Source organism: Lonchura striata, chromosome 1 (genome assembly GCF_050655825.1).
Source record: "Lonchura striata isolate lonStrDom1 chromosome 1, ASM5065582v1, whole genome shotgun sequence".
Taxonomy (NCBI): domain Eukaryota; kingdom Metazoa; phylum Chordata; class Aves; order Passeriformes; family Estrildidae; genus Lonchura; species Lonchura striata.
Window position 1 is genome coordinate 40861837 of NC_140703.1, and position 14232 is coordinate 40876068.

General features: G+C 39.1%; 1 protein-coding gene across 8 annotated transcripts in view; it reads left to right on the forward strand.

Moving 5' to 3' along the window:
• The first annotated feature begins 2370 nt into the window (after positions 1 to 2370).
• The window catches only part of CEP295 (centrosomal protein 295), a 42811-nt gene continuing 30949 nt past the window's right edge, over positions 2371 to 14232 (forward strand). For 4 of the 8 annotated variants that reach the window (XM_021544976.4, XM_021544980.4, XM_021544981.4 and 1 more), the window contains exons 1-7: positions 2371 to 2516; positions 3990 to 4123; positions 4839 to 5039; positions 6823 to 6947; positions 7723 to 7816; positions 12603 to 12716; positions 13583 to 13723. In XM_021544976.4, the coding sequence (XP_021400651.3) occupies positions 2450 to 2516; positions 3990 to 4123; positions 4839 to 5039; positions 6823 to 6947; positions 7723 to 7816; positions 12603 to 12716; positions 13583 to 13723 (876 nt within the window). In that variant the 5' untranslated portion in view covers positions 2371 to 2449. Of the gene's footprint in view, positions 2834 to 3988; positions 4124 to 4838; positions 5040 to 6822; positions 6948 to 7722; positions 7817 to 12602; positions 12717 to 13582; positions 13724 to 14232 lie in introns of all 8 variants that reach the window. The other 4 variants (XM_021544977.4, XM_085575101.1, XM_085575079.1 and 1 more) reach the window with 3 other exon arrangements.

Consider the following 14232-nt stretch of genomic DNA (forward strand, 5'->3'; position numbering starts at 1 on the left):
TAAATCTGTGTTTTCACGTAAATTCACTCTGAGACATTTTATACATATGAAAAGCATTATATTTCTGAAAAGAAATTCAAATTTCCAGTGGATATCTTGGGACTTTGTAGATAATTCCTGCAAGTGTAATTTCTTTTCCTCAAGAGGAATGTGACCAATAATTGAAGCTCAGTACCTCCGGTTTTATGTACCCCTGACTAAATGCACCAGTACTGCTGCATCACTATTCACCTTTTATAAAAGGAACACCATCTACTTCACAGGGGGAGGGAATTAATGCAGGTCTGTAATACTGTAATTTAAGCGTGAGTAGTCAAATGTAGAAAACATTACAGTATTAAAATTCCCGGTTTTCAGTATATGTATGTAAATTAAACAATAGCAGAAATAATTCTGCAAGACCATGACAGAAAGCACCCTTGAAACAAAATTCTTACCCAGCACATGTTGGTTTCATAATATCCCTTTTATTCAACAGTATAATTGAGGAGCATATATTTGACCTCTTTCACATTCTATAAGTAGAGGATTAAAATCCATAATCACAATGACTCTCTTAATAGACTATCTTGACTTTTTTTTCACCTGTTGACCTGCAGGATAAAGCTATTTACAAGTGATGTTATTGAGGAGATCACTACCATAATGAAAATGCTGAAGGACAAAAAAATCCGATAAGGAGACTAGAAAACACATTTGGAAGTGCACTTCTCAACTCTAATTTATTCAATATGCATACTGTGAAGCAACTGTGTGTCTAAAGTACAATCAGATATTAACTAGCTATTCCAGTCAGTAGTTTGCAGCAAGTTGCAGGCACTTGTCAGAAAGCAAAAATCTGTGAAAGAGAAGGTAGCTTAGCAGTGAAATGCAGAAGGCAGGGAAGAAAGCACATTAAACTGCTATGTTACCTCTTCTCCTTATGCTGATGTCTTTTCTCTTGCAATTTTTTTTTTTAGTCTATTTTCTTTGCAGCCATGCATCTGCATGCACCAAACCATAAATTTTACAGAGTAATCTCAGCCCTCCTGGTTTCAGTCCTGTAGGGCACAATGTGGCGGGTTACTATGACAGCTAGTTCCTAGCATAAAATGTGTTTTTTCTTTTTCTATAAGAAACTGCCAAAAAAGTAGCTATATTTTGCACTCAAGTTTCATCCCAAGACAATTGATTATCTGCTTTGTTCCTGGCCTGTTTTAAGTCACAAACATTTCTTTCGTTTTTGTAGCAGCAGGTCAGACCCTTAGGATGTGCTCCATGCAAAGAAACAGACTAACAGCCTCTCTTGCCTCATTTGTATGTGTGGCAGAATTGTTTCCTTCAATACAAATAACATTTACATTCCTCATAAATCAAGGATATATGACATTTCTACTTTCAAATCCCAGCTGCTGCAAATCTTGCACATATGATAAATGGCTCCTTTTAGAAAGAAAGGTGAAGTGTGAAGAAGAATCATAGAACGGTTTGGATTGGATGGGACCTTAAATGTTGTCCGCTTCCAACCCCTCTGCAATGGGCAGGGACACCTTCCACTAGACCAGGTTCCTCAAAACCCCACCCAACCTGTTCTTGGGGGATCCAGAGATGGGGCAGCCACAGCTTCTCTGGGCAACCTGTGCCAGTGCCTCACCATCCTCATAGCAAAGAACTTCCTCCTAATGTTCAATCTGAACCTATTCTCTTTAAATAGGATTTTCTTTTAATGTGTTTAAACCCATTACCCCCTTGTCCTGTCACTACATGCTGCCAGCAAAGAAGCAAGCATTCCATCAAATTTACAAGGGGCAGACGTTAGTTAAAAATTAGGTTTATAAAGGAAAGGTTTAGCTACAAGGTTGAAGCAGCAGCACAGATGTGCCTACTGTAGAAGCCATGTGAAGCCTAGAAGAGAGGCAGAGCAGCACGACACGTACAGGGCACTGCCATAGCCTGGACGGGATGGAACTAAATGATCCTCGAGGTCCCCCTCCAAGCCAAACCATTTTGTAATTCTATGATACTCCTTCTACTGAAACAGTGCAACCGAAACCAGCTCTGAGCAGGGAAGCTGCATAGGAGTAACACTAGTGAGGCAGAACTAACAGGATTCGCTTTTATTCCGCTCTCAGCATTTCAAGCTCGGCTAGTGAGTGCCCCTCCCACGCGAGCGCTTGGAAGCTCCGACCGCGGGCTCGGGGGGCGGTGTTGTGAGGGAGCCGGGGTGACGAACCCCTCCCCTGCATCTATTTCGTTAAGCGAGCAAGGCACCGCCCGCACTTAGATCGGCCACGGGGAAGAGACTGACAGGCACAGACGAACCCCCGAGGACATCCTGCGGGACAAACGCCTTCAGAGCGGCCAGCGCCGCGTTTATATTGGGCGCGCGCGCCCCTCGCCGCCGTCCCGAGTCCCGATTGGCTACAGGGGGACGGGGGCGGGGCTCGGGCAGCGGGGCGGGCGGCGGCGCATGCGCTATTGGCGGCTCGTTGGGGGCGCGGGGTCACGTGGCGGGGGCGGCGGCCGTTGGCGCCTCGGTGAGCGGGAGGGCCCGGGCGGCGGCGGCTGCGTGAGAGACGGGTCTGTCCTTCCCTTCCCTTCCCTTCCCTTCCCTTCCCTTCCCTTCCCTTCCCTTCCCTTCCCTTCCCTTCCCTTCCCTTCCCTTCCCGCCCCCCGCTCCCCCGCGCTGTCCCTGCTCAGCTCGGGCGGATGTCCCGGTGACTGCCGGGGCCCTCTCGTCGCTCTCCGCCCCGCACCACCCGCCCCGTGCTGCGGCTGAGCCCGGGCAAGCGCGGCGTTCGCAGTCTCACCTCTGCTCTTAGCCTTTGGATCCAGGCTCTGCATTGGTCATCCTGTACATTTTTCCCCTCTTTAGGAGTGTGTGTGCGTGTGAGAGAGAGACTGTAGTAATTTGCTGCTTAATTTTGTGCCGTGATAAACTTCTGTAGCTCATCGGGTGACTAAGGGAGGGCTAGCAGGACCCAGGATGCTACTGACCTTTTTTATGCTGTAAAGAGCTTGGGATTCATTGCTTTAATAACCCTTTACCGAAAGTGATCTTCGGCTTTACACCTCGCCTGATTTCTTTACAGTGTTGCTATTTTATCCGTGATACTGTGTCTCTAGATATACCAAAATCATTATGTATGATGCTGAAAATAATAGTTTTCAGGTGTGATATGTTGGTTAAACTCTCATAGATTTTTTTAGAATCAAACAGTGGCTTTTGAAAGTCTTTGTTTGCTAGTTTCGTGTGAATATTTTCAGGGTTATAACTATTTAAAGATTCAGTAGAAATCTTGCTTTGTTTGGGGGGAGGGGAATTTTAGAATTTAGCGGTAAAATTTTGAAGGAAACATAATTTGAAATTTGTCTTCTTAGGTAAATTTGAATAAAAAATCGTTAGTGAGCACTTTCAGTTTTCCAGTGAAATGCTTGTTACGCAGGCTGTTGCTAGAGTTTCAGAGCCTGTACACCAGGAAACCTTGGAGTGCACCCAAAAACATCAACAAAATTGCTGTGGTGTCTTACCTCTTCTCTGCAACAGTTATGAGAGTATTTCAGTAGAAATTATCTGAGTGGCCAGCCTGTTTTACTGTGCCGTGTGCTTTTCAGTAGTTTGTGGGTTTGTTTTTAAATCTTCCCAGGAGCAGAATGGTGTTCGCTCTTTTCTTTGCAAATGTTGGTGGCTGGCCTGCAGAGCGGACTGTGAATGTCATGCTGTTTCAGTGTTTGGTACATAGCTCAAAGAAGTTCAAAAGCATTATCTTTTGTGACTGTGACAAAGACAGAGCCAATGCTGTTGATTACAGTTAAGAGTCATTAAGGTTGGAAATGGCTTCTGAGATGTCACCTCCAGCCTCTAGTTGGAGCAGACGTGAACAGTTGTAGCTCTCACATGCAGATACCATGATAAAGTTGACAACATTATGGCAGTATCTTGTTTTTATAGCTGTTTTGCCAGTGTCATTTATGCATAATTTCTTTTTTTCTTTGCATTGTTCTCGTAGAAGTTGATTATTCAGCATATCCAAAGATGAAGAGGAAACTTGCAACAGCTGGGACATTGAGGCTTAGTCCTAATGAAGAAGCCATGTTTCTGAAAGAAGAATACGAAAGAAGAAGAAAACTAAGGTTACAACAGGTATGCCTGTGGTAGTTTTCCATGTGCTGTATTTAATTTGATGTTGTAACAAATAATTTAAGAGAAGTGAAAAGATTATTTCCTGTAAGTTAAATTTCAAGGTAATAGTATTGTAGAATGGTGGAATTTTTCATGTTGGAAAAGACCCTTGAGATCATTATCTCCAGCTATTAATCTGGCACTGCCAAGTCCACCACTAAACCATGTCCCTAAGTGCCACATCTACATGTCTTTTGAACTTTTCAAGGGGTGGTGTCTCAACTGCTTCCCTGGGCAGTTTGTTCTAGTGCTTGACAACCCGTTATGTAAAAAAAAAAAAAGTCTAAAATACAAAGTGGAAAATAATAAACTATGTATACTAAGTTTTCGGTATAGTTGATTTGTTAAATCTTGAATTGTAATAGGAGCCTTTCATAGATTTTTGTGTTATATTTTTGGAGAGGAGGATATCCAAGCAGTGTTTGCGGTTTGTCACCTGTATGTAATTTTTTGGACTTTAACCAAAGTGTTTAATTGAGATTAAATTTATTATTTTATATATTAATTTTGGAAAAGGGTAGGAGCAACTTGAAAGTATTTTCTGGATAGACTGTGAATGGACTAGTAGATGAGATAGAAAGATGGAAGTAGAGTAAACTGTGTTGTGGAAAGTCTTGCTGCAAAAAGTATTATGCTTGTCTTGAATTGCTGATGAACATAAATGCTATTTCTACAGGTCAGAGAGCAGCAGAAGTATATCTCCTACCAGATAAGGCAGAAGGTAAAGCAGAAGAGAGAAGAACAACTGCATCAGTTAGAGGAGGCACTGAGAGCTGAATGGCAGAAGGCACAGGATGAGAAGATGAAAGCCTTGGAAGAACTGTATCTATCAAGCTTAAGAGCAATTGGGGAGGGTCATCGACAGGCCAAGGAAAATGTAAGTGAGCTTAATATTATTGTGTCATGGTTTCACCCCAGCCAGCAGCCAAGCAGCAGGCAGCTGCTTGCTCACTCCCTTATCAGTGGGATCAGGGAGAGAATCAGAAGGGTAAAAGCCAGAAAACTCATGGATTGAGATATAGACAGTTCAGTAGGGAAAGCAAAAGCCATACACAGAGCAAAGCAAAATGAGGAATTCATTCTCATCTTCCCTTGGGCAGGCAGGTGTTCAGCCATCTCCAGAACAGCAGGGACCCATCGTGTGTAATGGTTACTTGGGGAAGACGGCCACCATCACTCCAAACATCTCCCCCTTCCTCCTTTGTTCCCCCACTTTATGTACTGAGCATGCTGTCAGATAGTGTGGAATATCTCTTTGGTCAGCTGGGATCACCTGTCCTGGCTGTGCCTCCTCCCAGCCTCCCATGTACCCCCCACTCTCTCGACAGTGTGGCAGCACAAAGAGCGGAAAAGGCCTTGGCTCTGTGTGAGCCCTGCTCAGCAATAACAAAAACCTTTCTATATTATCAACCCTGTGTTCAGCACAAATCCAAAGCATGGCCTCATACCAGCCACTATAAAGAAAATTCCATCCCAGCCAATACCAGCATATATTGTCAGAGACAATTTTAATGTTTTAGAAATCCCAAGATTGCTGTTTGTTTGGCTTTTCCTTTGACATTCTAGATTTTGAAGTCCTGATGCCTAAATAGACAACTTTTTAAGAATGGAAACTTTTTAAAAGTGGTTGTGTATTTTTTTGCAGGTAGCTTCCCGCAAGATAGTCTATGGGCCTATATGTGAAGGCTTTTGCTGGGCAGATTTTAAAGTTATTTTGTATTAGCTTGTACAATCATGTACGATTTTATTTGACTAAATTGTACATAATGACTTAGTTTCTCAATTATGCCAGTAATACAGTAATTTTTTCTCCACCATGGATCATTTCTATGGGCAAGAAGATACACTTAACATTTTTTTCCCTTCAGTGCTCCAGTGACATGGAAAACCTTGATAAGGGCTTCAGAGACCTTTGCCTGGACTGCAAATGGGTGTCACTTTAATTCTGCACCTATAAACTGATTTAGCTTTCTTTAAAATCCTATAACTTGTGTAGGCTCTGCTTGAGAGATCATTAAGATTTCTGGGTAGAGTTTTTCTGTAGGTTTGACTCTGAATCAGGTTTACAGAAATCAGCCATAGATTCTTACAAGGATTTTGCAAAGTAGCTTACTACCTGAATTAGTAAGAATCTTTAAACCCAAGTAAATTAGCATTATGCTTTTCCATGTATCAGTGTCTTTAAATCAACTTCTTTTTAAAGTCCCTTCTAATGCTAGGATGGGTGAGTTAGCAAAAAAATGTGGAACCAGTGTTATAGGAACAGAAAACTAATAATAATGTTTCTGTTGATGACTGAAGGGTATTAACATGCTTCTTCTACACAGTTTAGTTTGCATTTGCTACAGGGTGCTTAAATAACTATGTTTAATTATCCTTTTCATCAAACTGATGTAGAAGAAGCTAGGATTTCTACATCAATATTTGGTTAAATTGGCCGAGGGATGTTGCAGGTTTGCTGCTGTTGTTGGTGGAGAAAAAGAAGAAAATAAAAGATGGAAGAGAAGGAAAAGTTATTAAAGTATTTTTACTTTAATAGCATAGAAGGTAGTTTAGAGCTTCTGCTTCTTGCCAGCAGTATGTAGTTTGAAATATCATACTGATAGTATGAGATTTAAGTGGAATTCTGTATTAAGTGATTACAATATTTCAATGTTAAGGAACCTGACTTAGAAGCTCTGGCAAAGCAAGCAGAGGAAAGGAAACAAAGAGCAGAGACAAGACATAGAAAAGCTCTGATAGAGCAGAAGCACCAAAAGGAAAAATTACTTCGTGAGCAATCCAGGTATGCAATAGTTATTTTGTTTTATTAAGAATGAATTTTAGAGTGTCACAAGGTGAAAGGCAAAAATGTTGATGCTTCTTGCTTGGAGCTTTTTCAGTCTTGAAATTTTATGGGCTAGAGAATTAATGCTCTTGGACAAAGCTTGTGCCTTTTGATAAAAACTGTAGCTTTAAGACCAAGACAAGAATGTCAGGAATTCAAGCTGGCCCTATAGACTCTCCAGGAGTTCAGTGACATATGAAATGAAATGTTGTCAGGGCAGTTCCTCATGGAGAGTTAACCACCTGAAAAAATGACCTAATGTATTTGTCATGGTCTTCCTTCTTACGTTGTTTTTTATTAAGCAGATTGGAACAAACTTGTGCTGGCATGGAAAATGCCATGTCTCCTCTTGGGTGTAGTTGTGCTTGGGTTGAGCTAAAACCCAATTAAATAGTTAACTATATCTACATTCAGGCAGTTAAAGTAGGTTGAAATGCACAATGCTTTCTGGAAACTTAGGTCAAAAGCAGAGATTTTGCCTTGCTTTTGGGATGCTTGTATATATTAATGTTTTTGCATAACTTGAAGAAGGTAATTTTTAATGCTGCCTTCCAGCCCAAGTTCTGTTATCTTTTTAATATGCTTCCCCATCCCTGTGGCCCGACCAGTCAGTGCAGGTACTTAGGAATCTCATTTTAGGTTTACCTTTTATTTTGCACTGTTCTGTCACTGTTGCTTGAATAATTTTCTGTCTCTCTTCTCTTTTGTGGTTTGTTTTGTCTTTTCCCCCAAGACGAGCAAATGCACGTAAACGTGCTCTGGAAGTGGAAAGACAAAGAGCAGCCAAGGTTGCAAGCCTGCCACCTCCTCCGCCACGTCCTTTTGAAGTATGTATCCATGATACAACAGGAATTACGATTTCAGGGGTACCATATATATTTATTGGTCTGACTCCTTGCAACAGGACATCCCGAGTCGGTATTTGCATATACAAGGAGAGTTATTCAGCAAAAGCTGAGGGAGTGAATTCATTAGATGTTAGCGGATTTCTTGCTACTAAGCTTGGGTACTTTATTGGTCTCTTGTTATATGTGAATATTATTTCTTGTAATCAGACTCTAATTTTTGTATGTGTCTTTTTAATGTGTCTTTTTAAACTTTCATCATATCTCATTTTCATTGAGTAGCCTCAGTGATATTAGGCTTTACAATGATCTCTCAGCAAGTACATTACATGCCTCCTCAGCCTGCTGTCATACTGATATAGTTCACAGCATTTTGTTTAGTTCTGAAATAAAGGCAATTCTGTGTTTTTAGCTGTGGGGCAGTTTTGTTGGGTTTTTTTTCCTCCCTGCAATTTTGTTTTCTTGTAGAAAATCCTAAATGAAGGGGAAGCTCTTTAATTTTGATAGGAAACCATCACCCAAGTCTATTGGGGAGGCTGCAGCCTTTTGAGGTGTGGCTTTGTACCCCATTCATGCTGTTTTGATTTCATAAAACTGGTGCATACATGTAGAATTTGCTGTAGGATTGCAGATCTGAACTGCAGAAAGAATATTATTACATGCATTTTTACTTTGGAGTTAACTAAGAGGATTTTATGAATGCAGAGCTTAAGTTGCCTCATGTGGTGTCAGGGATATTCAAACTACTGACAGTAAAATAAAGAGTTGAGGTATACTAGCCCCTCTCAGGGCCAGTGAAGCTTTCAAAACTTTTTCCAGCTACATCCCGGCACAGTATGTACAGGTTAGAGTGCAGGATGATAGGGGTTTGGTGTTGTATCTGGAAAAAACTGAGTAAGGTTTGACCCTCCCAGTTTTAAGAATGATTAGAAGGAGTACCCATGACCTTTCATTCGTACAAGTTTCTCTCTAGATCTTTATGTTGGCTGCCCAAGGGTTTTCATGTTGTGTAAGCTGGATATGAGTGAAGATTAAAACAAATGTAAGGGAGTGGTAAAGTTTGGGGTTATTTCTGGTGAAATATATGCTGTATTGAAATTTAATACATCTGGAATAAGGTCCTGTCTGGTACAGTTCAGGTAAATTCATACACCCTTTCACGCCTCTGCTACCCCCTATGTTGTGCCACAGGGTACGTTCCCAGAGTGTCTGGTGCAGAGCAGGTGAAGTCTGTATCAGTCCAAACTTTGACTATTTCATGGATTTCAGGTGCTTCTGTTGCTCATTTTGGCATTGTTGAGAAAACATGAGATACTGTGGCTTTGCTTTGTAGTAACTTTTGCAGTTTAGAATGGGTCTTATGTGACATTTTATTTAACCCTTCCCCATAGATAGTCTCTGCAGTTGATCTGCATAACAACTAAAATGGCATAATACTTAATATGGAATACTTTTATCTAGTATATATCAATAATGCATCTTCCTTTCCATTTTATAAATGCAAAATTTTCTCCTCATTCTTTAGCATTTTGTCACCAGGGGAAGTAAGAAGGCTTTATTTCCAGGTTTCTTCAGGTTCTGGTGAAACCAGAATTGCATATACAATTGTGTTGGGTGATATGTCTGGGTCAGTGCTCTATTTAAGTATTGTTCTTTTCCACTCATTTTAGGGGAGTTTGCAAACATCTGGATTTTCTACAATATGTGGGTTTTGTTTCTGTTTGTTTTGTTTCATGTTTTGATAATGGCAGATTGAATCAGTAATTTTGCAGACATGTTGAACTTTTGTTGAAGAAAAAAGATTACTCTGTTTCCGTATAGCACAGCGTGTCAATTTGTTCCATTTAAAGACTAGCTGACTTTAAGCCTTTTTTCTAGTTTTCATAGCTGTATAGATTTTAATCCTTTTGTTGTAGACCTGTGGCTGGGAGGGCACAGGGCTAAGAATAAAGTTATTTTCTTCAGAGAGTTATTGGGTGGCATGTACTACATGGCCATGTACTTCATGGGGAAAATGTTAAGGAATTGAAAGAGTGAGAGATTTTTATTCCTGTTTCTGCTTCAAGAGAGAGAAAACAAAAGATATTGACTGTCAGTTGGGGGAAGGTAAATCTAGGGGTTTTTCTTGCAAATGTGTTACTCAAAAGGCACTGAATTTAATTGTTTAACTTTAAATCCTATGAATTTCAGCAAATTACATGGTCATCTGAGTAAGTCTGCTTGTTTTTTTGAATGTTTGCATAAGGAGTTTAATAAATGCAACTATAATCATAATCTGATGCTCTTTTGCAATAACAATTGACTATAATTTCATAAAAAGGAGCTAGGGTATTGTTGTTCATGGCATGATTACTTAGAATATAAGAAACATTCTCTAAAGATGCTCCTATTATTGTGATTTTACCCAGTTAGAAAAGAAGTATTTTTACTCTAATGTCATAACCCATTTTGGTTCTCAGAAGTATGCATTTTAGGAGGCTGTATTTAGTTAGACCAAATGAAAAGTTACTTAATTCAAGTTAAACTGTAAACACCATTTTATTGGTGTTTTTTTTGGAACAACATTTTATTGGAAAATGTGGCAGCGTTCTTGGAAACTTTTTCTTACATGAGCTATTAGATTTTTATGGAATGGAAACAAAAACTGAAAAGTATTACTATACTCCACTTGAGTATTCATAGCATTTGTAGAGTTGGGGTCATGAGTTTTGTGTTGGGTTCTTGACCCATTTCATGATACATTGCTGCTCCAGTTTTGCCAGATTTTAATATAGAATTATTTGCTTTTTGAAGAAAGGAAAAAAAAAGGAGAGAGGAGTTACAAAACCATGATGGAAGTATGGTATTTTTTTCAGCCTAAATTGCTTTTGACACTGATTAAAAAATTGCAGTCTCCAACATAATTCTCACATCATCACAGCTTTTGAATAAAATTCTGGCAATTTGATTGACTACATGTAATTAATAATTATTTGTTATTAGTTTTTAATAGTTTATTAGTTTGTTAATTTTAAATAATTCAGGAGAGGTGTTTAATTGTACATTCTGAAAGTAACCCAGTACAGGGCAAGCACTGGTAATCTGGCTAATGAGGTTTAGGCCTGGGACTTGTCTGTTCTCAAACCTATAATCAGTATCTGCAAGTGTTGATCTGTTACAATTACTATTATTAGTATTGATTAAGAAATTTAGCAGTTTCTTTTTTTTTTTAATCTACTAGGATAACATGAAAAAATATCGTTTAAGGACCATAAAATAAGTTACTGAAGTTGTGTTGATAACGCTAGAAGTAATTTTACCGGTTTTGGGTCCCTTAGGACAAAACAGACATTGAGGGTCTGGAGTGTGTCCAGAGAAGGGCAACAGAGCTGGGGAAGGGTCTGGAGCACAAAGCTGAAAAGGAACAGCTGAGGGACCTGGGGGTGTTTAGCCTGGAGAAAAGGAGGCTCAGGGGGAACCTTGTCACTCTCTACAACTGCCTGAAAGGAGATTGTAACTAGGCAAGGGTGGGTGTCTTCACCCAGGTAACAAGTGAGAGGAAAAGAGGAAATAGTCTCAAGTTGCACCAGGGGAAATTTAGACTGGCTATTAGGAAAAAATTCTTTGCTGTCTCATCAAGCACTGAACAGGCTGCTTGGGGAAGTGGTGGAGTCACCATTACCTGGAGATACCTAAAAGATGTGAGTTGTGGCACTCAGGAACATGATTTGGTGGTGGACTTGGCAGTGCTGAGTTCATAGTTGGACTTGACGAAGATTTTTTCCAATATAAATGATTATATGATTATTTTATTTTCATTTAAAGACTTTACTTTCTACAGTCTTCATAAAATAGTGATTGTCAATACTGAAGTTTTGTATGTCTCTTCTTATGCAGAGATAAGTTTAAGATATTCCTGAGACTTAATGCTGCTCTTTGTGTGTGCATTTCTTTATGATCATGTTAGTTTTAGAGCACTCAAGCTATGAATCTTTCCAGTTTAGTTAATGTGGATAAGAACACCTTTTTAGGAGGAGGTTGAAGGAAGAGGAAGCTGAGAGAAAATTAATGGAGGAAATGTTAAGTACAAAGACAGGTCCAACAGGATATTGAATAACCTAACCTGGCTACTTTGCTACTGAGAACATGAGGCTAAGCCAAAGAAGAGGGAGGGTCTGTTGGTTTATTGTTCAAATTTCCAGAAAAGAGTTGAAACGTGTTAGTGTACCCAAAACTTCTAAAAAACCACAGCAACTTAGCATTATATGAATAGACATACAATGCTATTTTTCAGTGAAGTTACAGAAAATGCTCTTTTCTCTAGTCAACTAATAAATTGGACATAATAGCTCTGAATTTCCTAAAGCAAGTCTGTACTTGAGAAGTTTTGCTTAGTTGTTGGGTATAATTATTTTGTGGGTCTGTGGTTACCCTGCTCTGAGGTGAATGTGACAGCTGTTGTAAGTGGGATTTGTATTAATGCATTAAACTCAAGTGCTTTTAAATTAGTGCTTTTGAAACATGACACTGATGAGCATCAATATCTGTGTAAGGGTTTGCCTATGACTGTTATATGCTCTCCATTATAAAAGCCCTCTAGATCTGTCTTGTGCTGATGTGGTTTATTAATTATCACATGTATATAAGGTTTTAAACACTATTTTCAGGACATAATTTGGTGGGGTGGGTTTCTTTTTATAATAATTTTGGTATACAGATCACTTTTGTTTAGTTGCTTTGGTGGAGCTACTGTTCTGTGATACAGCTGTAGTTGTACTTTTCTTCCTAGAGTTTTGAAGTGAAAAAGATCCTTGGGATGAAGACCTGTGGTGCTGACAACTTTTCTGTTACACGTTACCATATTGCTGAAGCTTTGGTAGACAGAGAAGTGGAAGGAGGGCAGGTGATTAACTCCAAGTGTTTGTGCTATAGTGTTACATTCATGTTTCTTTACATTGCATACATTGTCTGCATATCAGCCGATGGATTTTCTAGAACCTGTTTAAAGATAACTTGTATAAAGCAGCTTATACTACTTACTGAAGAGAATCTCAGATGGGCAAGCTTCTAAAGCCTGTTATGTGCTCAGTCACTTAGGGGATCACAGCTAGCAGTCCCTTGTGAACAGGCTTTTATTGGAAGGTGAGATCACAAGACTGGTATAATGTTCAAACACCCAAACTGGAAGACTTGTGCCTTATGCTGAATTGATAGGTGCAGTTGCCCTGGTTTTCTCTCTTCCCCTCTTTAGCAATGTACTCCCAGATTTGCCTTGTATTTTCCTTGCTTATTTGAAATGACTTTTTTTTATTCCTAAGTATATTTTTATGTTAGGAAGATTTTTCTTCTTTGAAAGTTGCAGGTTGTTTCTGGTTTCCCAAATAAGATTGAAGATATTTCAGGGACATTTTCCCCCTTGTTTAAAACAAAAGCATGAGGATTGAAGTATTCAATCTGTAATGTTGAGCATATCAGTATTGTAGGAAAAGTAACCACTCTGTGATAACAAATCATATAAATGGTTGTCCCTGGTACAGCTTGAAACTGGAATACTTTGTCACCTAAATTTACAAAATACGTCACAATGAATTTTTTGCCAAAGGTAAAAAGTTATTTTGATCCTGCTTGCAAAATAAACATTCAAGGATGTTCATATGGCATTGTATGTCATTTAAATGCTGTTGCTGCAGAAGTATTCATTTATTTATTGCTACATATGCTTTAAACTATCAAATAACTTCATGGACTAAACTATTGATTGACTGCCAGCCAGATGCTCATTTAGCTGCTGAAGAAGAAGGGAGACGTTTGGAGGAACTACGCAGGGAGGCAGAGAGGGAAAGAAGAAAGCAGCTTGAAAAGGCACATATTAGAGGAAGTCACGCCTTGAAGAAGATCCAATTGGCCAAGGTAGGCAAAGCAGTTATGTCTGTTTTTAATGTCAGAACAGCCACTGTTAAATAAGTTGTAGGTAGGTGATTAATAAAGGAATTACATTTACAGGAGGGAAATTGATGGACTAAATAAAGTTTGCAGAATGTCATTGGAAAAAAAAATCAAAATCTGTTTACTTGTTTTAGCATCTAGAAGGAGTGAGAATGATAGAACATCCTCTTAATTTTTGTTATCTGAATGTTTGACCATCTATTAAACAATAGTCAAGCAAACTTTAATAGGTAATGAGTTCTGCTTTTCCACATTAGCTGTAGTTGGAGTTGGTACTTCAGTGGAAAAAATATTACTAAGAAGGTAACAAGTTTTTTTATTTTTTGAAAACTTTCCTAAGTTTTTACTCGAAGACTGATATTCTGTTAGTGTGCAAGTCTGGAAATGTTGAAACAGTTTCCTTTAAGAAATAAAAATTGAACTACTAAGAAAAGTCTTTGTACTGAGATCTACATTCAAAAAAATTTTGTGAT